Source organism: Nyctereutes procyonoides, unplaced genomic scaffold (assembly GCF_905146905.1).
Source record: "Nyctereutes procyonoides isolate TBG_1078 unplaced genomic scaffold, NYPRO_anot_genome, whole genome shotgun sequence".
Taxonomy (NCBI): Eukaryota; Metazoa; Chordata; class Mammalia; order Carnivora; family Canidae; genus Nyctereutes; species Nyctereutes procyonoides.
In genome coordinates this window covers 39,907,174-39,931,375 of record NW_026575120.1, presented here as the reverse complement: position 1 = coordinate 39,931,375, position 24,202 = coordinate 39,907,174, and the positions used below count along the sequence as shown (strand labels likewise).

At 42.5% G+C, this 24,202-nt stretch overlaps 1 protein-coding gene across 1 annotated transcript in view; it reads right to left on the bottom strand.

Moving 5' to 3' along the window:
* Positions 1-6,214: 6,214 nt before the first annotated feature.
* The window catches only part of CNTNAP2 (contactin associated protein 2), a 1,382,004-nt gene continuing 1,364,016 nt past the window's right edge, over positions 6,215-24,202 (bottom strand). The window contains exons 23-24 of the mRNA XM_055334793.1: positions 11,321-11,401; positions 6,215-7,497 (exon numbers count right to left, since the gene is read on the bottom strand). Coding sequence (XP_055190768.1) covers positions 7,298-7,497; positions 11,321-11,401 — 281 coding nt within the window. The 3' untranslated portion in view covers positions 6,215-7,297. The remainder of the gene's footprint in view (positions 7,498-11,320; positions 11,402-24,202) is intronic.

The following is a 24,202-nucleotide window of genomic DNA, read 5'->3' as shown; positions in this document are numbered from 1 at the left end:
CTCCTCCCACTAGAATCTAAGTTTCCTGAGAGCAGGGATGTGTCTGTCTCGTTCTCCAGGGAATCCTTAGCATCTGGAATAGTGCCAGGTGCATAGGGGGTAGTCAACATTTGGTAGATGAGCTGATTCCAGAATTTTGATTCCCTTTAAAATCCATATGGTGAGCTCATTATTGAAATGATTTCAGTTAGTTTTGGAAGATTATTATGTGCTGTTGGTTTTTTTTTTTTTTTTTTTTGGCCTGGAACAATTCTTACTAACTACACTCTAAGGTATGTTTTCCCTGATTTGTCCCAAATATGTGCCTTCTTCCTGGCTTCAGAGGGTGCTCCCGGTCCTGATACACTGGCTCACAGGCAGGGACCTCACATTTACCCTCTGCATCATTCATGACTGAGGAGCTTGCCCTTGTGTCCCATGTGTCATCTTCCTAGACCTGAGAATTTTATCTTCCAAATTTCGATTTGTGAACACAAAAGAAATTCATCATTTTCATCATCTTGGCCTTTTTCATGCCTGCCATGTCTTAGTTTAAATTTCAAAACTGGGCAGCCCCGGTGGCTCAGCGGTTTAGCGCCGCCTTCAGCCCAGGGCGTGATCCTGGAGACCCGGGATCGAGTCCCGCGTCAGGCTCCCTGCATGGAGCCTGCTTCTCCCTCGGCCTCTCTCTCTCTCTCTCTCTGAGTCTCTCATGAATAAATAAATAAAATCTTAAAAAAAATAAATTTCAGAACTAAGAAGTGAATTTCTCCTTCTTAGAAGAAATGATTGTCTCACGCTTTAAGGTCAGGGGACTTAAAAAAAAATGTTGGAATCATTCCTTTGGTGAAGACACGGCCTACGTTTTCTTTACTTACCCTGTCCCAAGAGATTTTACTTACCATACACCCAGCGGATGAATTAGAAATTAATGGAAAGACCATGCAAATGTGATCCAGGTAGAAAGATTGTGTTCCCTTCCTGGTCCTCTGTAGGTGTGCTGGGTGTGTTTGTGGGGGTCGAGGAGTTTTGCTGGTAGAGAGGGACCGTCAGGCACAAGGATTGTTTAGCTCAGGCTTCAGTGAATTCATGGTTTTCAGAGTGATCGAGGACGAGTGAGTGTGACCTAATGATGACTCATAAAGCACTTGTCAAGAGTTTACTTTCTGCACAGGTTCACCCAACCCCTTTCTCAAAAGATACTACAATTATTTCCTCTTCTCTGTGTTCTGGTAGGCCCATCCTGCCATGTCACGGTTGACAAAGAGCAAAATCTCCCCCTGCAATTCTCCTTTCAGCCTCCTCTGCTTCTCTATTCCCCATTCGTTCAGCAGATCCTGCCTTGGGCCAAATGAAGTCACTGTCCTCCTAAAAATTACCCATCTCCTCATCTACCAGGAATGGAGGTAAACCTGCTGTGGCTCGCACGTTCTTGGTGGCGATGCTAAGGCCCCAAATGCCTGCTCACCCTTTTGAAATTTGTTGTGAGTTTTCATAAGCACTGGCTTTCTTTACTCAGGGGACCTGTTAGCATTTTCCCTCCACCTGTTGGGTCACACCTGTGAAGCAGGATCATTACCAAGAACCTTACGGCGTAACTTCCTAGAAGACTTCAGCGTCCTGGCCATAGGCCGGCCTTGAGAACTGCTAAAGAGCAGAGAGGTTGGGCTTTTAACTGGACTCTTCATACTTATTTCGTGTACATTTAAATGCTTCCCTGAGAATTGATTAAAAGGAAATGGCTTCCAACGTTAACTGAAGACCAGCAAGTGGGAGTAATAACTAAGGGCCCCGGCACTTAATGCACGGGGAGCGCGTTCAGAAAGACGCACACCTCCGGACACGCTGTAAACCTCTGATGTCTAGTTGGCCTGAATCCATTTGTCCATTATCCTGGCATTCCTCCCTCATTCCAGACAAGGCTTAGAATGTATTCTGAACCTCACTTAACTGTACCCATATTTTTATCAAGCTGTGTGTAAATTAATCCAAAACACGAAGCCAATATCCATCATGCTACTTTAGGAAGGCAGGGAGAGGGGTGTGTGTGTGTGTGTGTGTGTGTGTGCGGCCAGAGGAGGTTCACGATGGATGAAGGTTCATCCATTGAAGACCCATCTGTGAGGGGTGGTGACTGCGTCTCTGCAACTTTGGGGGAACCGATGTATATTTCAGTGCTTGGAACTTTCTTCGCTCGAGGTCGAAAATTGCTTCCAAGAGAACCAAGCGGAACAAACCACCAAAGATCACTTTTTAGGATAATTAAAACTATTTTGGATTTTTTATTTATCAATCTGGTTTCTAATATAATTTCAGTTAAATGAAAGACATTCACAAAGAATATTAGGCATACATACATAGTTTCCTTCTTTCATTCTATTTTACATGCTGTTGCTTTTAGAGAGTGAACTTTTGTGTCATTTCACAGGGTGGAATCCTAATTGACTTTACAGAAAGAATACTTAGCCCAGCTTTTCAGAACCCTGACCTCCGCAGTCACCATGCTCACTGAAAAAAATGTAAAAACCCAACCGAACTTAAGAATCAGTAGCATCTGAATGGTTTCTTGGCCTACTCGAGAGGATGTCTTCATAGCCATGTCAGAAGCCAGCAGCTGCTGTTTAAAATAAACTGAGACTTGGAAATGTTGCAGACCATCTGCGTAGACCTGCTCTTAAAGCACATTTCCATCTGGAAAGTAAACTTGTACGTGCACATTGGATATTAATTCCTGCATGCTCAGGTATCTTTCCCACCTTCTGCCAGTCTTTGCTCCACGGGAGATGCTCCACTTTTCAGCATGGTTTCCCTATTTCCTCGACAATGAATTTTGCATACCACTGGTATCCGGAAAATACCACTGTGAAAGAAATCTATTCTAAAGTTATCAACATTATCATGCAGGGTATGTGTAGTGTAGGCACAGTGCTGCTAGGCTACGTGAAAAAATCAAATTTGTTTCTCGTGTTGTCTTATGTATGAGCCAGCCCAGTGGTACTGGGGCCATGTGTGAGCCCTGAGTCACATCTGGGTGGGAACTTAGGACCTTGTGCAGGTGAAGTTCTGATTTCTCTGGCCTTTGGCTGGTGCATCTCCCAGGGTTGAAGGTTAGCTCTCGGACAGTCCAGCTGATTAATAATTTAGCAGTTGTACAGCAACGCCTCCTAAGCCTGCACACTCCCAGATGTGGCCACATTGTCTCTATGGTGTGACTTAGAACCACAGGCCAGGAAGTAAGTCTTCCAGTAGGCTCCGTTGACTTGGGCCTTTGTATGTGGGTGTCACAGTGTGCTGCAGTCAAGAGCCAATGGCACCTCCCAGTTGTCCTATTAAGTAGGCAAAACAGCTGTATTTTAAACATGGGGCAAAGAGGGACCCGAGATTCAGCGGCTTGACCAAGATCACATTAGCAAGTCAGGGAGAGAGAAGGGGTTAGGACTCTCTCCGCTGATCCTCAGGGTCCACTCTCACCACAACATCACTTTAAACATGGCGCCCATTGGTTTTAGCCCAAATCAGCTAGACGCGCTGCTTGTTTCCCCTCTGTTTCAACAGGGGTTGGTTCTACTGCCACTAGTAATTTAGGACCTATTTTTGGCCGGTTAACTGGAATTCAATTTAGTAGTAACTGCCGCCTCTCTTTTTGAAAACTGCTTGACAAGATGATGAAGAGGAAACAATATTAAGGGGTTTCAATCAGGTGCTAATTATTTGGAGGCACAGAGAGACCATTGGTGCTTACACCACACAAGAAAGGAGAGGGAGAAAAAGAGCAAGTGGGAGGAGGGAAGAGAACAGATCCTGTTACAGAAGGAAATAAAGTTTCTTCTGGACAAATGCTGACAGCACGTTTTCATATCTGGCAGCTACTTTGTCTTTAGGTGCTTCCTACGGCTACGTCTGGGTACCCAGCTTTCTGGTGGCATCTGGGGGCTGCTCCAAGGACATTCAGCAATAATATAAGATCTATTCTTTGGCTCATGCCAATTCTTTTTCCTATGCCTCTGAGGCCCTGCTCCTGGTGGTGAAGGATGCTTGTTGAGCAAATGCAGGGCAACAGGAAATTGTCCACTAGAGGCACTCCAAACCCTTCTTCTTAATAAAAACGTCTATAGAACAAGTCTCTCTCTCTTTCTCTCTCTTTTTGAGCCGTTGGCTGAAAGTCACAAGGGCAAACATAGCCTTCTGGATTATGAAGGGTCAGAGAAGAATTTGCCAATACAAGCTCTCACCTCCCGAGCTACCTTCCTTGTGCTCTAGGGAATCCGTTACTTTGAGTGCTGAGAATGGCACCCATCTTGCTTTCAAAGTCCTGCTCCTACCTTCTCAAAACACAGATGCTTGCCTTAACCACAGAGGATGTTTCCTGCACAAACCACCCTAAGTCAAGCCATCAGCTTTCCTTGGAACGTTGGAGCAGTCTCTTGCTTCTAAGAAGTTTTCCTTTTGTTTTTGCTTAGTCTGTTCTTATTACTTAAAGAGGCTACCGTCAGCCTCTTTGTACTTGATTGATAATGTATTGGGCTAGAAGAGGTCAAGATTGTGTGGGATGTGATCGACAAAGCAAGATCAGACACTGAGCTTGGGTCACGATGTCATGGCTGTCCAGGCTACAGTGTCCTGAACTTTCAAGGGAGGGAGCTGGAAAAATAAAGAGATGCTTCCTTATCTTCACATAAATTATTTACCATTCAGAATGTACTGGATATGGCCTTCATAGATCCATTTAGGGCTTTTGGTGAAGACTACAATTCCAAAGAGAAGCTGAAGATTTCCAGCGCTCCCTTGGCACTTAACTAAGTTACTTAATACCTCATCCACCTTCTGGTGTCTTGTCTACTGGCTGGACTGTAGCCCCCTTGAAAGGCAGAGACTGTGTCATATCCTATGTCTTAATGACAGTGACACAGGAGGCTCACTGATCCCTGTGGTCATTCCAGTGCCCTAGAATTTGCAAATTTAGTGAGAGATGTTTTGAGTTATACTTTTTACCTTCTGTGGCAGGAGAATGGGAAGAAGAGAGTGAAGAGAGCGGGTGAGAACGTTTTAGTGTCAGGGGCTGTTCTGGATTGTTTTAACCCCTTAATCATTTTGGGAAGAAAGGGAAAGTGCAGAGACAACGCATAAAAAAAAAATCAAGCAATCACGGGAAATGCAAGAAATAATAAATTTCCACCTGGCATTATTTGTTAGTTGTAAAAGTAAGACCTATAAAACAGGTTTGAAAAATCTGACATGTTCCTACTAAACATAATGTTTAAAACCTCCTTCTGGTAATTTGGCAATATGTGAAAGAACCCTTAATGGTAGTCCTCTCGGTTAAATAAATCGCCTTGGTTTTGAATATGTCATTTGTAATGTTCTATTGTTCTGTTTAGTCATACCACATACTTTTCATTTAACAATGTATATCATGGAATAATGACCAAGACCTTTTGAAGTTAAGGGTATTCACGATAGTGGCTGAGGTCAGCAACTGTAAAAGGGCATTAGGATTCCCTTTTGTTCTGTTACCTTGACTCTAATGGGAATTCACAGGTTCAGTGTCTCCTCTGGAATGTGTGCTGTACTGATGCAATGTGCCACTGGCAACTCTAGATAACATTTTTCATCACCCAACAAGGTGAGATCCTTCAGTAATTTGGGCATACTGAGAATCTTGAAAAAAAAAAAAAACTAACAAACTAGAACTTCCATTTTATTGAGGCACATTATCCAAAAGATAGCAACAATACCCTTTAACCTCATTTTACTCCCTTCCAGGAGGAGAAGGAAAAAAGGGATCCTTTTTAATTCCTCAAAATGCTGAAGTCTGAAAAAAACATCTTCAAAGTACTGATTAAGAGCTTCAACTGTAATGATCATAAATGGTGGTCATTCTAGAAATAACTTTTGTGTAATTAAAAAAAATAAATGAAATTATTTTTTGGATGCTCCACTAGGAGCTGTGTCCCATATGTTTGCATACAAAGTCAATTATTTTTAAATAAAAGGAGTTATTTGTTAGGATAAGTTGGTCAAGATTCCGGATTGGATTGAGGTGCGACTAAACACGTGTCCGTCCTCTGAGAAGCAACAATCAGGTATCAGGTTTGTGCTGAACCTCAGGTTCAAATATATCTACCAAAGAAATCTCTGAATTGTGGCAGTGTGTCTATTTAGGGTGGAACAGTATATGGAGCAGATGATGTGAAATATGGCAGTGTTTTCCATATGATTCAGAGGAAAGCAATGATGATAGTAACCATACTTGGCTTTATTGTGGTATGTCCATTCAGAGGACCTAGTCTGCTAGGGTTTTGTCACAGGGGCTTAAAACTAGAGATTTAAAGCAAAATAAGAAGAGCAACCTAATTAATGCATTCACTAGAAAGTGCCCATACTCTTGCTACAACTAGAAAAGAAACAGAGGCAACAAGGCATAATGTCTAGCTCTAATTCCCCACTGGGGTGCCTACACACAGACAGTGTAACCTAACATGTTGCAGGTAAAGCAGAGGAGAAATCTTCTGCAACAGCTGATCACCACTGGATTATAGCTGACAGTCACAGATAATGGCTAGGTCTAAGACTACACACAAGGAACAGTATTAGATGGTAGAATTTGAGGAAAGATAAATCCAACAATTCCAGTATGAAACCACTTGTTCTTAATGCTTGGTTCTTAATGCTTCTCTCTGTTGGTTATGTTGTTACACAATGGGTGCCATATGCTCTCTTCCTTCAGCTGCTTCAGGCAGGAACTCTCAGAATTGGCAGAGATTGAGGTCTCTTTGAAAACTGGCAAATGATAGGTTCTCTTTGCCCCTTCCTTTCCTTTTCCAATTTACAGGACACCAAAAGAAATACTGTATGAACACGAACTAGTTACTACGATAGCCCATTAAAAATCGACTATACGCAAAAGGAAGAGAATGCTGGAGGCCATGTGCATCAGCTTTTCTCAAGAAAAAATATCCACATTCTAAGGGCTCTTAAAAATGTAGAAAACTTGCCCTGTTACCATGGGTTTTTAGAACACCTCTAAACACACACAAAATAAGACGGTATTACCTACAAATTGCAACCATTTCTTAAACTCTAAAAGCATTTTTTGTATTATTTTGAGTTGATATAGAAGGGGAAACTCAGCTATAAAGAAATATTAAAAAGTATTTTTTTGTGGCGATCAGTCTCCAGAATTTTCTGTTGCTTGCCTCCCCCAATTTGTGCTGATATTTTAAGGATGTGCTCAAGAGTATGAAGTAGGGTGCTTCTGTCTCTTTCCCTCCTCCCTAGTGACTAGCTCCTCCCTCTCCCAGAGCCACATAGCCACCCCTCAGATGAGCCATTCCTTTTTGCTCTCATCAATGGTCTCTGTGAAATTGGGGTCGTTGTTCATGATGGCAGCATCCGCGCTCTCTGCTGACTCTGCTCCCTTTGCTTCGTTGGTGTGGTAGGTGCCCTTGTGGCGGAACATGTAGCGGATGAGGAAAACCAAGGTGCAGAGAATGGTGAAAATCACCACAGCAATGACGCCTGGTGGAGACAGAAGGACTGGAGATTAAACAGACCTTATGGTCATCATCCCTCCAACACTGCTTTCCCCGCAGAGTACACGGTTCTCTCAAACACCACCCTCCCCCATACAAAAACACAAAACTCCAAAACAATAGCAATAAAAATGGACAAGACTGAAAGGAAATTAGACCAATTCACAATTATATGTGGAGATTTTGATGCTCTTCTCTCAGAAATTGATAGCTCAACAGAAGAGGAGGAAATACTGCTTAATTCATTTTTTATAAGGCCAGCATTACCCTGATACCAAAACCAGACAAACACATCCCAAGAAAACAAAACTACAGAGCAATAGTCCTCTTTAACAAAAATTTAGCAAATCAAGTCGAGCAATGTGTGGAAAAGAATATATTATGATGAAGTGGTGTGAATTCTAGGAACAAAAGATCAGTTTAACATTATAACATTAAAAAAATAAAGTGATGGGGCAGCCCGGGTGGCTCAGTGGTTTAGCGCCACCTTCAGCCCAGAGCCTGATCCTGGGGTCCCAGGATCGAGTCCCGCGACGGGTTCCCTGCATGGAGCCTGCTTCTCCCTCTGCCTGTGTCTCAACGCCCCCCTTTCTCTCTCTCTCTCCCTGTGTGTCTCATGAATAAATAAATAAAATCTTAAAAAAAAAGTGATGTAATTTACCACATTAAAGAAATACAGGAGAAAAAGCATAGGACAAACTTCAACCTCTATTCATTATAAAGCTTCTCAGAAAGCATCAATAGAAAGGAACTTTCTCAACCTGATAAAGGGCATCTATGAGAAACCTAGAGTTAATATCTTACTCAATATTAAAAGAATAAACATATTTTCTCTAAAATATGGAACGATGGAAGAATGTCAACTCTCTTAAAGTACTGGAAGACATGCCCAGTGGAATAAAACAAATAAAATAGAAATAAAAAGTGCAGATTGAGAAGGAAAATTTTTCTTTATTCTCAGGTGACACGATTATCTATGTAGAAAATCCTAAGAAATACGTAAAAAAAAAAAGTTTCTAGAACTGACAGTAAAAAAAAAAAAAAAAGAACTGACAGTAAATTTAACAAGGTCATAGGATAGAACACCAATATATAAAAATCAATTGTGTTTTTATATACTAGCAAGAAATACTTGGAAAATATTAAAAATAATAAGGTAATAAAAAAATTTTAAAGTACTAAAATTATACCATTTATAATAAAACAAGCTGAACAGAGTTGCTCAAGGCTGTGTACTCAAAACCATAAAACTGAGAGAAATTAAAGATGTCAACAAATGGATGGATAGACCATATTTAAGAACTGAGGTACCAAAAAAAAAAAAAAAAGAACTGAGGTACCCAATATTTTTAGATGACCATTTATAGATCTAATGCAATTCCAATGAAAATTCCAGCAAACTTTTTTTTAATAGAAATGTATAAGTTGATTCTAAATTTTATATTGCAATGCAAAGGACCTAGAATAGCCAACATAATTTTGAAAAACAAAAAAGAAGTAACTGGAGAATGTATTTTGCCATCTCTAGACTTAATATATTAAGGTAAAACAATAAAGCAAGCATGATACTGGGTAAAGAAATATGTTATATATTATATACATATCTCCATAAAATAGGATAGAGTCCAGAAAACAGATATACACATATATGGTCCATTGATTTTTGGCAAAAGTGCCAAGGAAATTTGGAAAAATAGTCTTTTTAAGAAATGATCTTGGAATAACTAGATATTCATTTGGGAAATAATGGTTTTGGCCTTTATCCCACGTTATGTACTGGTGCTAATCCAAAGTGATTATAGACTCAGTAACAGAAACCAAAGCTATAAAGTTCTAGAAGAAAACAGAAAATCTTCACAACTTTGAGCAGGCATATTTTTAAGATAAAATTTTTTAAAAAATCACAAACTATAAAAAGATTTGAAAAATTGGACTTGATCAAAATTTAAATCTCTTGCTTTTAAAACAACACCACTAAGAAAATGAAAAGGCATGTCACAGACTGGGAGAAAATATTTATGATACATATGTCTGAAAAGGACTATTTAGATTATTAAAAAACCGTTATAACTCAAAAGAAATCAAACAATCCAGTTAAAATAGGGTGAAAGAGTTTGAAACAGGCACTTCACAAAAGATCTGCAGAAGGCAACAGCGCATGAAAGAATGCTCAAAAGGTTAGTCATCAGATAATTGCACACTAAAACCACAATGAGGCACCACAACTCATCCATAGAGCGGCTAAAATTAAGAAGACTGAAAATACCAAATGCTGATAAGATTGTGGAGCAAACCTGATCTCTTAGATATTAATTATGAGGATATAAAGTGGTTCAACCATTTCAGAAACCTGCATGGCAATTTCTTACGAAGTTTAATATCCATTTTTTTCTGGAACACCCAGCAACTGCACTCCTAGGGATTACCAAAAAGAAATGAAAACTTATGTTCACATAAGACTTCAACAAGAATATTCATAGCAGCTTTATTCAAAATAGCTCAGATCTGGAAACAAACTAAACAGCAACAGGCAAGTAGATAAAACAAATCATAGTACGTTCATACAAAAGAATACAAGTCGGCAATAAAAACACACTGTTGATGCACGCAGCAATGTGGATAGATCTCAGAAACACTATGTTGAGCAAAAGAAGGAAGTCACAACAGATGACATCTATATGATTCCATTTATATGACATTCTAAACGAAATAAAAGTAATCTGCATGGCAAAGAGCCAGTCTGAGGTTGCCTTGGTTGGGAATGGAGTGGGGGGAAAGGATGGATTCTCAAAGGACACAGAGCTTTCTGTGGTTGGAAATGTTCTATATCTTGATTGTGGTGGTGGTTATGGGTGTGTCATTGACCCGTTCCATTTGAGTAAGTGCATATTATACTTCAATAAAATTGACCTTAAAAAAGCAAAAAAAAAAAAAAAAACAAAAACCCCAAAACAAACAAACAAAAAAACCCCCAAAAAAACAATGAGGATAGGGACCTTGATAAGATTATGCCAGAACTTTGGACAATGTGATTTAAGCAGCATTTTGAATGTAATCTAGTTTTATAGTCACATATATTTCTTAGATATGGGATTTTTCTAGGGATTTTTCAATCCCTAGGTGTTCCAGAAAGTGGATATTAAACTTTGTAAGAAATTGCCATGCAGGTTTCTCCACGTGGAAAAGAAACATACTGGCTAAGCCAAGGGGATGGGCTAGGTTTAAAGTCCTTGATATGTTTATGATATTGGCTACACTCAGACATTCAGGAAACATCTTTATAAACTAAGAGAGAAGGTGCAGGCAGAGAAGAAGGCAGTGGGCAACAGGGCTCTCAATACTGACCCAGATAGGGAGGGACTGTGCTAGGAGAGTTAAATCATTCTGCAGCCATCCATGGTGAGAAAGAAGGTGGGACTATTTTAGATACTCTGGCTTATTAATTTTCTGATGAGTTTTATTAAGACAACTGAAACCAGACCAGCATAAGCTATCCTGAGCCATTTGGGAGGTGAGGGAATCAGAACGAAAAAGAGAGGTGATGTCCTACCTGCCTGCTCTGGTGCTGGCTAGCTCAGCACCACCTCCTCTTTTTTATAGTTCAGCATTAATAAGCAGGCAGATTGCATTCATCACAGTGTCTCCACATCCATATGTCACAATCTTAAGTCATACTTAAATAGCAAAATGAATCAAGTAAAAATCTAGATGACTGGTTGTTTTTTTTTTTTTAGACTATGATTTTATTGAAAATTATTACTTTCCACGGGTAAGTAGCTACAAGAAAGCCTGTTCTATACATCACCCACCTCCAATGATAGCCGAGTTTCTGTTGACTCCATTTCTTATAGCTTGGCCTTGTCCTGGATTATATGGAAAATCAGCACTGGCTGCAGAGGAAGAAATGAAAAAGTCAAGTGTAAGAGTCAAGGACACCATCAATCCCCCAGAATGTGATGCGTATTTTTTTTTTTAAGTAGGCTCCACACCCAACATAGGGCTTGAACTCACAATCCTTAGACCAAGAGTGAGATGCTCTACTGACTGAGTTGGCCAGGCACCCTGACGCATATTTCTTCATACAACTCTTCAACACTTCCTGTTTTCCCAGATGAGATCTCCGTTTCAGACAGACCCGTCTTATTATTGTTTCCACAAGATCACAGCACCTCCACCCCCAGTTTTGGCTGTTCTCCCTGACATGAGGCCCAGAGAAGCACTATAAATCCTTTGGAGGAATATTAGAGAATCTTAGAACAATCTGAACCAGCCTACTCCAGCTCCACTGACAGGCAGGCTTATGTGCTAGAATATTTTTTCTTATGTTTGGCTGAAATCTGCCTCCTACTCACTTTTATCCCATGCACAACTGGCAACATTGACTATTTTTTCAGGGGTTTTTATAGCTTATAGCATTAGCTTAAAAAGTATACATTTCTTTATTTTTTATTTTTTATTTTTTTAAAGATTTTATTTGTTTATTTATTCATGATAGAGAGAGAGAGAGAGAGAGAGGGGCAGAGACACAGGCAGAAGGAGAAGCAGGCTCCATGCCGGGAGCCCGACACGGGACTCGATCCCGGGACTCCAGGATCGTGCCCTGGGCCAAAGGCAGGCGCCAAACCGCCGAGCCACTCAGGGATCCCCCATTTCTTTAAATTAATATTTTACATGGCTCTAATAAAACATAGTACGTGTCAGGCATTTGTAAGAAGTAACATCTCCTAAGAGTTGAGAATAATATAAACTGCCTAAGGAGATGTCTATTTCCTTCCCTATTCTAAAAAAATAAGAACCAGTTGTATTACATTTCAATCTTCTCTAAGACAGATTACAAGTAGACAAAAGCCAAATAGATCCTGGAGTCTTTCTATAGGTCAGCAGAGTATCTGTCATCATCCACACAAGCCAATTCAGCTTCAAAAATGATTTCACATTCGTTGGACTTCTGTTTTAGAAGTTAAGGTTTACGGCAAATATTCCAACAGAAGCAGCTTCTCCTTCAGCAGATTACCTTAGTCTAGTCAGAGCCATGGTCACGGGATGGCATCAATTAGATATTTTTAAAAATTTTAAAGCAGTTGTTTGGCACAATTCAACATGTACACACTGAGGAAACAGGTTTGTGTTACAATTCAAGGCCAAGCTCACTGAGGGCTTGGGTTTTCCAAGGCTCATCCTTAAGCTCTAGATTTCCAAGGATTCTCAAACAATGTTAAAAAGTAGGTAGAGCCTTTCTTCTCCTTTTCCCTAGGAAATAGGGCAACCAAACAGAGACCAGATTCTACTAGCAAATGCGATTTAACTCTCTTTGACTTGATATTCTTACTGAAGACCGGGAAAATTATACTTTTCTGGACGTATCATGTTCCAAATCAGCTTGGCCATCGGTGCCCTTCAGACCTGTCGATTTGAGTAAAACAGACACTAAGAAAGATATAAATGAAAGAGAACTTAACTCTGAACCCTCAGGAGTTTTCATATTACCCTAACTCCTTAACTGGTGAATATGGAAGAGACCTTTTGGTATTATGTGCTTATTTTAACTGGTCCAATTCTAAATCTAGGGAGACAGGGAAAGGGGCAGAACCAGTGTAAAGTACAGTGCAATCAGTGCCCTTGCCCTGCCCTTCAGGACTTTCTGGGGTAGACAGCATGGGCCAGTATGCAAATTCCCAAGTATCAGCCCAAGAATGCAATGATCTTGCATGTACAGGCTCATCACCTGACGCTAAGGGGCATCATAAAATTATCTTGAGTGAATAAAAATGGCTTACGTAAAACAAATAATGTTTTTTAGAAACCTTGGTTTCTTCTTTAAGCCTGAGTTTTCTCTTGAGAGAAGTAGATGTGACAAATAAATTTATTCAGGCATTTGACGCATCTTTCCTGAATGCCTACTATATGTCAGGTACCATTCTAAGTGCTGGGGATACACAGTGAACAATAAAAATGATGGAAATTGTTATTAATGAGAATGTCCCATGCCCCATTGAAGAGTTTGGTTTACATAGTCAAAACACTCATCTGAGGCATGGATGTGGTTACGGCTATGACCCTATATATTTACAGTAAATTGCCTAAAATTGCTTTGTAGTTGCCGTGTTGTAATTCATACACTCATAGGGCACAGTAAGATCTGGTTATCAATGCAATAATTCCCTGACATAAACCATCCTTCTGAGATGTAATCACCCTTCTCTGGACACGATTTAGGCCACGTCCTTCTAGAAAGTCATCAAGCTTATAAGTGGCCTCACTGGGACTGGAAATCAGGCAGGATTAATTCGAGTCAACCGTCTTCCCCGTCCTCCCTTTTGAGGGCTGGGAAGAGACAGCCAGGTGAGGAAGTCCCAGGGTTCAGACAGTTTAGCTCACGCAGGTCCTATGGGAGGAGGGGCCTTTTTTAGGGGCTAGGGGAGAGAACTCTGTTTTGCCTTGGATATACTCAGTTTGAGGTGCCTATGGGACACCCAGATGGAGATATCTTCTGGACACTTGATATTTTATGAGGGGCTCATATTTCTCATCTCCTTTTGATAACCACAGAAACCTCCTCACCACTTTTAAATAATAAGAACCTTCAGAATATATTAAGCACGGAGACATAAAATTACAGCGGCAATTTTGCTATTATTCCATTGTGTGATATTCATCATACTATGAAACGGTTTGCTTTTCCACTCCGGGTGATGTGGATGGTAAAACGTGGTGCAGTTTCTCTCTGCTTCAAAACCTACTTTATGGCTTTGCATCCTGGGCCACAAAACTTGAGAGAAACACAGGTATTTAGAGATACTGATACGCTTCCCTCTGGTTCCCTCAAAGTTATTGACATAAACGGTAGTGGCAGGTGTGGGTATGACCTGAGATGACCCAAGGTGAACAAGAGCTAGAAGAGAACATTGAAAAATATCCCAGGATTGCCTTTGGTATAAAATCTGAACTCCTTGGTAGGGGGGGAGAGAGAGGCCACCTTTGAGCTGATTTCTCTCCTGCTTCTTCCCTGCCAGGACCACTTTTCCAACGCGACATTCTAGATGCTTCAGGTCGACATGTCCTTGCTCGTCCATATGGCCCTCTCACATCTGGCTTGCCTTTCCTCTCTTTGTCTACCAAATCTTGCCTTTTTCCTTAAATCTAAAACTATTCTCAGCCACTTCAGTTACATGTCCGGCACTCTTGTTAGGGGTGATCAATCTTAGTTCTCGTCACCCCTTTCAAGGTAGCCATCCTCTTAAAGGCAGGGGCCAATCTTAATTATGTTTGCGGTCCCAATGACAAATAGTATAGACAAGTAGCAAGAGCAAATGAGGTATCTGTTAAAATAAAATCTGTCCATTAGGAGAGGTATGTATATAAATGTTTCTGTAGCCTCTCCTAATAATAACGTGTCCTGGGCAGGTGTAAATTTGGAAGTCAGCTGCCTAAAGTCAACTCAACTCAACCCTTAAGGCAAGGCAGCATGCTTATTCTTCCCAATAAAGGAAATTAGCACATTGAATATAGAAATTCACTAGTGGTTTCTGTGTCCACTGGTCTTTGGTTGTCATCAGAAAATGACCAGTGGAAAACCCTCAGGTACAATGGAAGCCCTTATGAAATTCAAGGGCAGGGTTCTCTTTCTCGCATGAGCATCCTTATTTTCATGGGTTTATTTATAACTTAAGCTTGGTTGTCCTAATGCATGTGAGTCCTTACTCCCTTGATGCAGATCTGTTTTATTCTGGCAAGCACAGCATGTGCTATTTTGATAGATTTGAAATGATTTCATTTTAATTTTCCTTTCCCCCAGGGCACCGGCATCCTCTGGGAAGCACAGGAAACATAGGGAAACACGGAAATTAAGAGACTGAAGCACATTATGAGTGAGACTGAAGCACAAAGCTCATCCGTGACACATGCTCCACTTTGGTCCATCCCACCCCCAGTGTGCTGGGAGAGCTGAGCAGTTTTAGGGGCGCTGCACTATCAAGGAACCTATATTTTGGGAAATGTCATGAGTAGGTCAAAACAGACTGGCTGGTTCAGTTGATAGAGCATGTGACTCTTGATCGTGGGGTCATGAGTTTTGAGTCCCATGTTGGGCATGGAGCCTACTTAAAAAGACAGAAAACAACAAAACAAAAATTATACAAGTCCAGTACAGTGATCAGATCTTAGAACTGGGTAAGTAAAAATATGCTTTTGTCCCCTCCCCAGAGAATAGGAAGCATGGATGTTTTAGTCTGTTTCTAAAGGTGTTTGCCCTTCCCTTTGTGGCACTCTTACAAGGATTTACCGGGGAAGCAAACGACAATAGTGTAATCAGCACCTCTTTTTTTTTTTTTTTTTTTTTAGCACCTCTTAATCTGATCACTGTGCAGGGCTGAGCATGGTGCCTGCCCTTCCCTTGCGACAGAGACAAGCAAGGCTCTTGAGTGCCAGGAGCAAGTTGTGAACCCCACCTGCCAGGAGGCAAGGGACATCACACAAGGGCTCCGGTCACCATGTAGGTTGTTTATATGTGATGAGTAGTAAAGCTGCAAATTCTAGGATTATAAAATCAGTCATCATTTAGATAACTCTTCCTTCACGTATAAAAACTCACTTGGGCCCAGATGAGCAAGTGGTTGATAGAATCAACCTGGAAGTGTTTTCCTTCCATTGAGGAGTACAAAACATAAACTTACCTGAAATTCAAATTTCAGGAACTAGCTATTTAGGGAATATAATAACAGCACTTCTTACAAGTCAGGCCCTGTTTAAGTCCTTTTCAGGTATTAAGTCATCTTCGTGTTGGACCCTGAGAGGTGGGCGTATTCATCCCATTTTGGAAGGGTGAAAGCTTGTCTGAGGTCCCACGACCAGTTAAGTGGTACAGGCAGGGTTCGAACCCAGGAAACTGGCTCCTGAAATGATGTGCAAAGCACCAGGCTGAACTGTTCCCGATGTTAGGAGCAGGCCTATGGACACTGGTTCCCCATAACTGTACATGGTCTACATTGGCTCTATCACATCATCAACACAACTGCATGGTCTTAAGGCAATGAACTAATTTAGCCCAGTTGTTTTCACTGTGGTAGTGGCCTGCCTGGGGGAGTCAAGGGTATATAAAGGCTTCTGACTACGCTTGTCTGGGTTCAAAAGCTGAGCATAAGAGACCTTTCATCTGACAAAGGACAATTCCACATGGTGACAGTAGCAGCCAACCAATGTGGTAACCTGTGAACCAACATTGTAGGACAACAGAAGACCAAATATTCCCTTGGTTCTGGATCTGAGTCCCTCATGGGCCCAGACAGCACAGAGAGAATGGTTATCACCACCACGGTAACACTTGCGAAATCGTGAAATCATGAAGAGCACTAATTGTACTTTAAAACATCACTGTTGGGGATCCCTGGGTGGCTCAGCGGTTTAGCGCCTGCCTTCGGCCCAGGGCGAGATCCTGGGGTCCCGGGATCGAGTCCCACGTCGGGCTCCCTGCAGGGAGCCTGCTTCTCCCTCTGCCTATGTCTCTGCCCCTCTCTCTGTGTCTCTCATGAATAAATAAATAAAATCTTCCAAAAAAAAAAAGAACATCACTGTCAGAATATAATTTCTGATTGCCGTTTATAGAATGTGAAAAATTAATAGAAGAAGTTTCCAGGCAGGTGCTTAAGCACAAATGAATGATTTAGAAGACAGTTCTACGTACGGACTATTAAAGGGAGATTTGAATTCTTTAGCCTCAACCTTCTTCCCTGTCCCATTGTGCAGGCACGGAGAGGACCAAGCATATTTTTTTTTTTCCTCTTAAACTACACAAGATAAATAGCCGCGGTTCTTATTTACTAAGTTTCAAAATATGTAAAATTGTGGACTTTAGGCTCAGAAACCAATTGCAAATAAAACACACATTTAAATGCATATAAAAATAAATCGAGATTATCTAACATAAAACCCCCCAAATGAAAGGCACTAAAAGCTTCAGGTTGTCATATATCAGGGACAAAAAAATTAGATAGTAGCTGACATCTCCTAGAGAAAAAATCGCCATGGAAACCACTTGAGCTTCGGCATCTAAAGTGATAATTCGAGATACTTGAACAAAACGGCTGCTATTAGTTATAATTTAATTTAGATTGCCACGTGATTTTTGCAGCGGGGGCTGGGCCAGATGATGTATATGTGTCTTTGTTCTTCCCAGCGTCTTTGTTTCATTTCGCTTTATTCTCTCTTCCAATTTGAGCTCGGTGGCAGAAAATTATTATTTCTTTTCAAATAATTTGTTTTAGCCATTCACTACCGACTGGTATTTTAGAAACCCATGATAGCAAATGGTGGCCGACTAAAATGGTGAAGATATAAGGGGACATTGTTTTATTTTCAGAGAGGCCAGGGCTGATCACATTTTCAGGAGGGAGAGATTTCTCAAGGCCACCGGGTTTTTATCCGGGCAAACAGAGTGCGGCACGTATCCACATGAGCCTCAGTCGCATATTTCTACCTCTATAGATAACCAAGCCAGAATTTTTCAAGTGGGGACGAGATTATGCATTTTGCCTTCTGACTTAAGAAGCTGAACAAGCCTTACGTTTCCAGCTTCATGAAGGAGGCAGCAAGTGGGCAGCTGCTTGCCCGGGTGTCAGAGATCCACTGACCAAAAGAGGTGAATCAGGTGACAATGCACAGAATATAGGAACTGGTCATCATCTGCTGTATGTCCGATTGTCTAAATAATGCCAACTTTTGCACAGAAGAACCGAATGGGCAATTGCTTATATTAGATTTCCTCCTTTTTTCTTTTATTCCTTTTCTTTTTCTTTCAAGCCAACTCTGAATCGTCTCAATTAATTGCCTTTTTTTATAAATTTATTTTTTATTGGTGTTCAATTTGCCAACATATAGAATAACACCCAGTGCTCATCCCATCAAGTGCCCCCCTCAGCGCCCATCACCCAGGTACCCCCACCCCCCATTAATTGCCTTTTAGGAAGAAAGGTTTGCTGATGTTCCCAGACGGGGCTGGCATCACATTCTTTTGTCTGATTAACTACAAATAGGTATGTGAATTGGAAATAGCCTGTTACCGACTTTGTATTCCATGAAATACAGGTTAGACGCACGGTATCCACTCTCACCTTGGACAAAGGTGTCTTGTTAGTGCTCAGGTGGGCCAATGGTTTCTTCTATGTTAGTTTACAATGTTTGTGAGTCTGTTGGCAGAGCTGTCGCTGGAGGATGTCAGGGGCACTTGCAGATCAGAGGCTGCGACAGCTTAGGAGGCTAAATCCCAGAGGCCCTCAGCGGGGAGGTGGTGGCCACCTACTCACGAAGCCGCTTCCCGGGGATCTTACCATAGTTTTCAAGCCAAGCCTTGAAAGCCTAGATTGGGGAGCCCCAGGGCCAGGGTGGTGGTGGGGGGACTCGGAGGTGTGGTGCTCCCATCACGATGCACACTGCCATCTGCTGCCCCCTGGGCCTGCCTTCACTGACCACCTCTGCCACTGGGCAATAAGAACCCCCCACCGACATCATCAGGGACGCAGGAGCCTCCCACCTGGGGGAATATCATCCATTTAACCCCCTTTCTGAGGGGATACAGGTTTCCTCAGGGCACTCAGTGGCAGCGGGACCCCCTATGCCCCCATCCCGAGGCTGGCACTTCTATTTAAATTAGGGCTCCAGAGGTTGGGGATGGGGGAGATTGTGCCCTGGGTCATTGGGGGGCTCTCTAAGCTTTTTCTCCTTCCCTCTACTTCATTCTTTAAATTTTTTTTTTACTTTTTATTTTTTATGATTTTATTTATTTATTCATAAAAGACACACAGAGAGAGAGGCAGAGACACAGGCAGAGGGAGAAGCAGGCTCCATGCAGGGAGCCCGATGTGGGACTCGATCCCGGGACTCGAGGATCACACCCTGGGCCGAAGGCAGGCGCTAAACCACTGAGCCACCCAGGTGTGTCTCCAAATTTTTAAAATTAAATTCAATGTAACTAATATATAGTGTATTATTAGTTTCAGGGGTAGAGCTTAGTTATTCATCAGTTACCTGCAACACCCAGTGCTCACTGCATCATGTGTCCTCCTTCATGCCCATCCCCCAGTTACTCCCCACCCCTGTCCCCTCCAGTGACCCTCACTTTGTTCCCCAGAGTTAAGATAGGGTGACTGGGTGGTGGGCACTGAGGTGGGCACTTGACGGGATGAGCACTGGGTGTTATTCTGTATGTTGGCAAATTGAACACCAATAAAAAATAAATTTATTATTTAAAAAAAAAAAAAGAGTCTCCTGCACTTCATTCAGATGTGCTTTGAGGCGACAGCAAACAAACTGGTCCCCGAGTGCTGCGTGCTTTGGTTCAGAGCTTCTAAACGTCAAGGCCTACAAGCCGCCTGGGATCCTGTGAAAATGCAGACTCCGACTGAGTCCATCTGGGGTGGGCCGCCTGGGAGCCTGCATTCCTGGTGGGCTGCTTGAGAACATGCCTCTCCCCTGGAGCGGCAGAGCTTTAGCCGAGACCTTGGATGGTTCGTGTCTCTCTCTGGCTGTTCTTACGTCCATGTGTTTATGTCACTGTGGTGTCTGAGAGGAACTGAAAGGATTCCTTCCGAGAAACTTGGGCTTGCTTGGTTTTGGTTCTTTGGCCAAATCATGTGCTTTCAACGAGTTGCCCTGCTCCGTTTCCTTTAGTTCTCTCCCTTTGGGTGTCATGAGAGCTACAGCAGGAACTCCGCTTTAATTTCTGAGTTCTATTCTTTGGTATTTTGAATGCAGAGGGGGGGAGGTCTATCACTAGCCAGTATTCAGAGCAGTCTAATAAAAAACAGCCAAAGAGTTAAATAAATGGTGATCTAAGGCATGCCTTTGGGACACCTTTCTAGGCTAAAAAAAATAATACAAGTTAATTCTCTAAAGCCAGTGTATCGGGGGGGGGGGGGAATACTGTGCTATTGGCACTTGGGTTCTTTTTTTTTTTAAGATTTTATTTACTTATTCATGAGAGACAGAGACAGAGAGAGATAGAGAGGCAGAGACACAGGCAGAGGGAGAAGCAGGTTCCATGCAAGGAGCCCGACGCGGGACTCAATCCTGGGTCTCCAGTATCATACCCTGGGCCAAAGGCAGGTACCAAACTGCTGAGCCACCCAGGCTGCCCCGGCACCTGGGTTCTTGATGTCACAGACGCATTGAAGGTACAGAGAAAACAGACCTATTTTTCAAAATATGGGGTTGTCTTTCAAAATATGGAATTGGGCTGTTTTATGAAAGAATTCTTGTGTCCCTGCTGCTGGTTCTTGCATGGGTGGAGGCTGTGCCGTGAGAGAGGGCAGCCAGCTCAGGGTGCAAGGCCCGTGGCCACACAGGAGCATGGTGTGTCCAATATTCCAAAACACCAGAGTGACTCTCTGTCACTTGATGAAATGCTGGGTCACAGTTACTGACTCATTTACCAAGCCCAGTGACCACCCCTGGTACAGAGGGGTCTCAGCAGATATGATTTGTGGTTAATTATTGGCAAAGCAGCATTAGCAGGAGTTGGCTGTCTGCTGAACAGTGGAAACAGTCTCGGTTTCTTTTTTTTTTCATTTTTATTTATTTATGATAGTCAGAGAGAGAGAGAGAGAGAGAGGCAGAGACACAGGCAGAGGGAGAAGCAGGCTCCATGCACCGGGAGCCCGACGTGGGATTCGATCCCGGGACTCCAGGATCGCGCCCTGGGCCAAAGGCAGGCGCCAAACTGCAGCTCCACCCAGGGATCCCCCACAGTCTTGGTTTCTAAGGACAGGGTGGCTGAGAACATGAGGGTGGGTGAACAAGTCAAAGATGGCGCCTTTCCAGACATTTCCCTCCCAGACCGTGGTCACGGTGACACCACTGAGAAGACCAGTGCCTTCCGGAGACCCTAAGGCTCTTGTCCCCAGACTTCCACTGAGAAACACACCCACTAGGCATCATGCCAGTAACGGAAGGTTTTGGACTTCCAGAACTGATGGCTTGGAAGCTCGGTGAAAATCATTTTCTTATCACCCCAAATCTACCCAAGAGATGTTTCCTCACTTGTGAGAATATTTAGGCACATTGAATCATTTGAGGGACCAGGCAAGGATGAATGTATCCTTTGGCTCCCCCTTCATGGAAATTTCTAGTAAACTCAAGGCCATAATTTGACTACGGATCGCTCTTTTGGACAGAGCTGGGTATTGCAGATCTGCTTCTGTCACCATCGTATCTGCCTCTGTCACCATCCTATGTGTCGAGGGAGTATAGTGAACAATAAAATACATTTTAAAAAAGAAACCACTTAATCTGCTATAACATCTCTATCTCGGCTTGCAGAAAGCCAGCCTTCTGCTTCAGATGACAAATGGGGACTGGCTCTGTCAATATCCACGTGGTTTGGGCCTTGTCGGAGGTCTATGTCGGAACTGCTTTCTCATCAAAAGGTAAAACTGACCCTTTTATCCCTGAATTCAGAAACCAGTAGAGAGAGGAGGAAGGCTTCTGAGAACACAGGGGCGTACATGGAGATCACAGCCGCAGACTGGGTTCTGGCTCCCCTGTGTGGTCTATTAGAAACGGGGAGTGAGCGACTCTAAAGTGCTTTTAAAAATTAATTCTGCGCATATTTTGAGTCTTTTATCAATGCCCAGTTGGGCTCTTGCTTTTGAAAGACTCTTTTCAGCTGCATTAGCACGACTGAAAATTCATAATTCCAATCCCAAGACAATGCCTTTTCTTTCAAGAAGGCTGACCTCATAACACTGAATATACAACTCTCATGCTAGATATTTCTGCTGTCTTGTGAACTCTTCTTGAGTTAACCCCGGGTCTCAGAAGACAACTGTCTTTGCTTGTTGGCGGGTGGAATGACTAACGGTCATCAAAGAGAACCGTGTAAGGCAAATTAAAGCTTCCCGGTGTTTTCCACAAATAGATTCCTCGTCATGCTGGCTCACACCATTATCAGGATGCGATAGACTCCCAGCACAAGCCATGTGGCTCTGACACAGCGCTTCTCAGTCATGTCAACAGAGTGTCCAAAAAACACGTAATTGGCTCTAGCCGTCTTGGGGATGATTTATTCCACACCGAAAAAGAGAAAATGGGAAGGAAAAAGGAAGGTGTATTTAGTAGCAGGGACTTCACCTCTAGAGATACAGACTATTATTTCAAGACTTCTGAATTATGTTTAAGGGATGACAGGAGGTAGGAACACAAATCTGAATAAGAACTGGAATAAAGTTTCTTTCTTTTTCTTCTTTTCTTTTCTTTTCTTTTCTTTTCTTTTCTTTTCTTTTCTTTCTTTCAGGTTTTACCTATTTATTCATGAGAGACACAGAGAGAGGCAGGGACATAGGCAGAGGGAGAAGCAGGCCCCCGGAAGGGAGCCCGATGCGGGACTCCATCCCAGGACCCCGGGATCATGACCTGAGCCAAAGGCAGACACTCAACTACTGAGCCACCCAGGCGTCCCTAAATTTAGTTTCTATTGAGAGGAAGGGTAAGTGGGAAAAGCTCTGACTCTGGAAGGAGTATACCTGAATTTGAGACCTGTTATGTTAATGCTGTTCTCTGTATGGTTTTGAGCGAAGTGCTGTCAACACTGGGGCCACTGGCTCAGTCTTGAAGGCACATGAAGACTCTCTCGGGGACATGGAGCCGGCCTCGGGAGTTTTGGAAAGCTCCCCTGGTGATGCTAATGTGCGGCCACAGCTGAGCTAGCCACTGCTGTGGCCACTCAGGTGTTCTCTGAGGGAAGGAATGCATTTCTTTTGTCAGTTGATTTTTTCCTATCTGCAAAATGTGGCTAATAACACCCAAACATACCACAGAGGGCCACTGTCAGGATAAAACAAAACCAGGCATGATAAGCAGTGTAGCAATTAAAGTCATTCACAAATCTAAGCTCTCCTTTGTCTGTATCCTTTCCAGGCTCCTAAAAGTTAAAATTCCCAAGAAATGTCTTGAAAGCTACTTTTAGCCTTTCTAAAGGGGAAATTTCAGAGCAACCCGACTCCATCTCTATATTTAAGATAATCACAACCACATTAATATCGATATTAATGTACATTTACATTTTAACACAAAATTGATTTCACTTTTTCCCCAAAGCCTTCTAGGGTTGCTCTCAGGCAGAAACACAGCAGCAGGATCAAGAATCCCCCTGAGTCTTTAGACACTTCTGAGTAGTCTGTGCAGAGCCTGGGGAATCAACCAAAGATCTTTTCAAATGAGAGAAACAGCTTCTCTATTATTGGTGGTTAGAGTGACTTTCTTCTGAAAAGCGATGGCTTTGGGTCAAACACTTCATCTGGATAACGGTTCTGCAGCTTTCAAACTCATAGGCAAGGACACAAGGCCCTGATTTGACAGCAAGGGTAGAACTAGCATTTCCAGGGGGGGGATGAGTGGCAGGGATTCCCTTGGGAGAACTCACACTCGGGGATTCTGACAATAGTCTTTCTGAGTGACAAGTCAGTGAAGGAAGTAATGTCAGATTCAGCTGGAAGATGCTGCATTGCCTTGAATGGCTCCAAGGGATACGTCTGGATGTTCATATACAGATGATGCAGTAGGAGGCCTCAGAGAGGGGTCTGATGGAGCCAAGGTCAGACTCAGACATCCCTGGACAACTGACCTCAAACCTGCTTCACTTCTGTGTAACGTGACTTTGATACAAGAACGAGGCAAAAATGGACAGTGGGACCTACTGGAGTCGG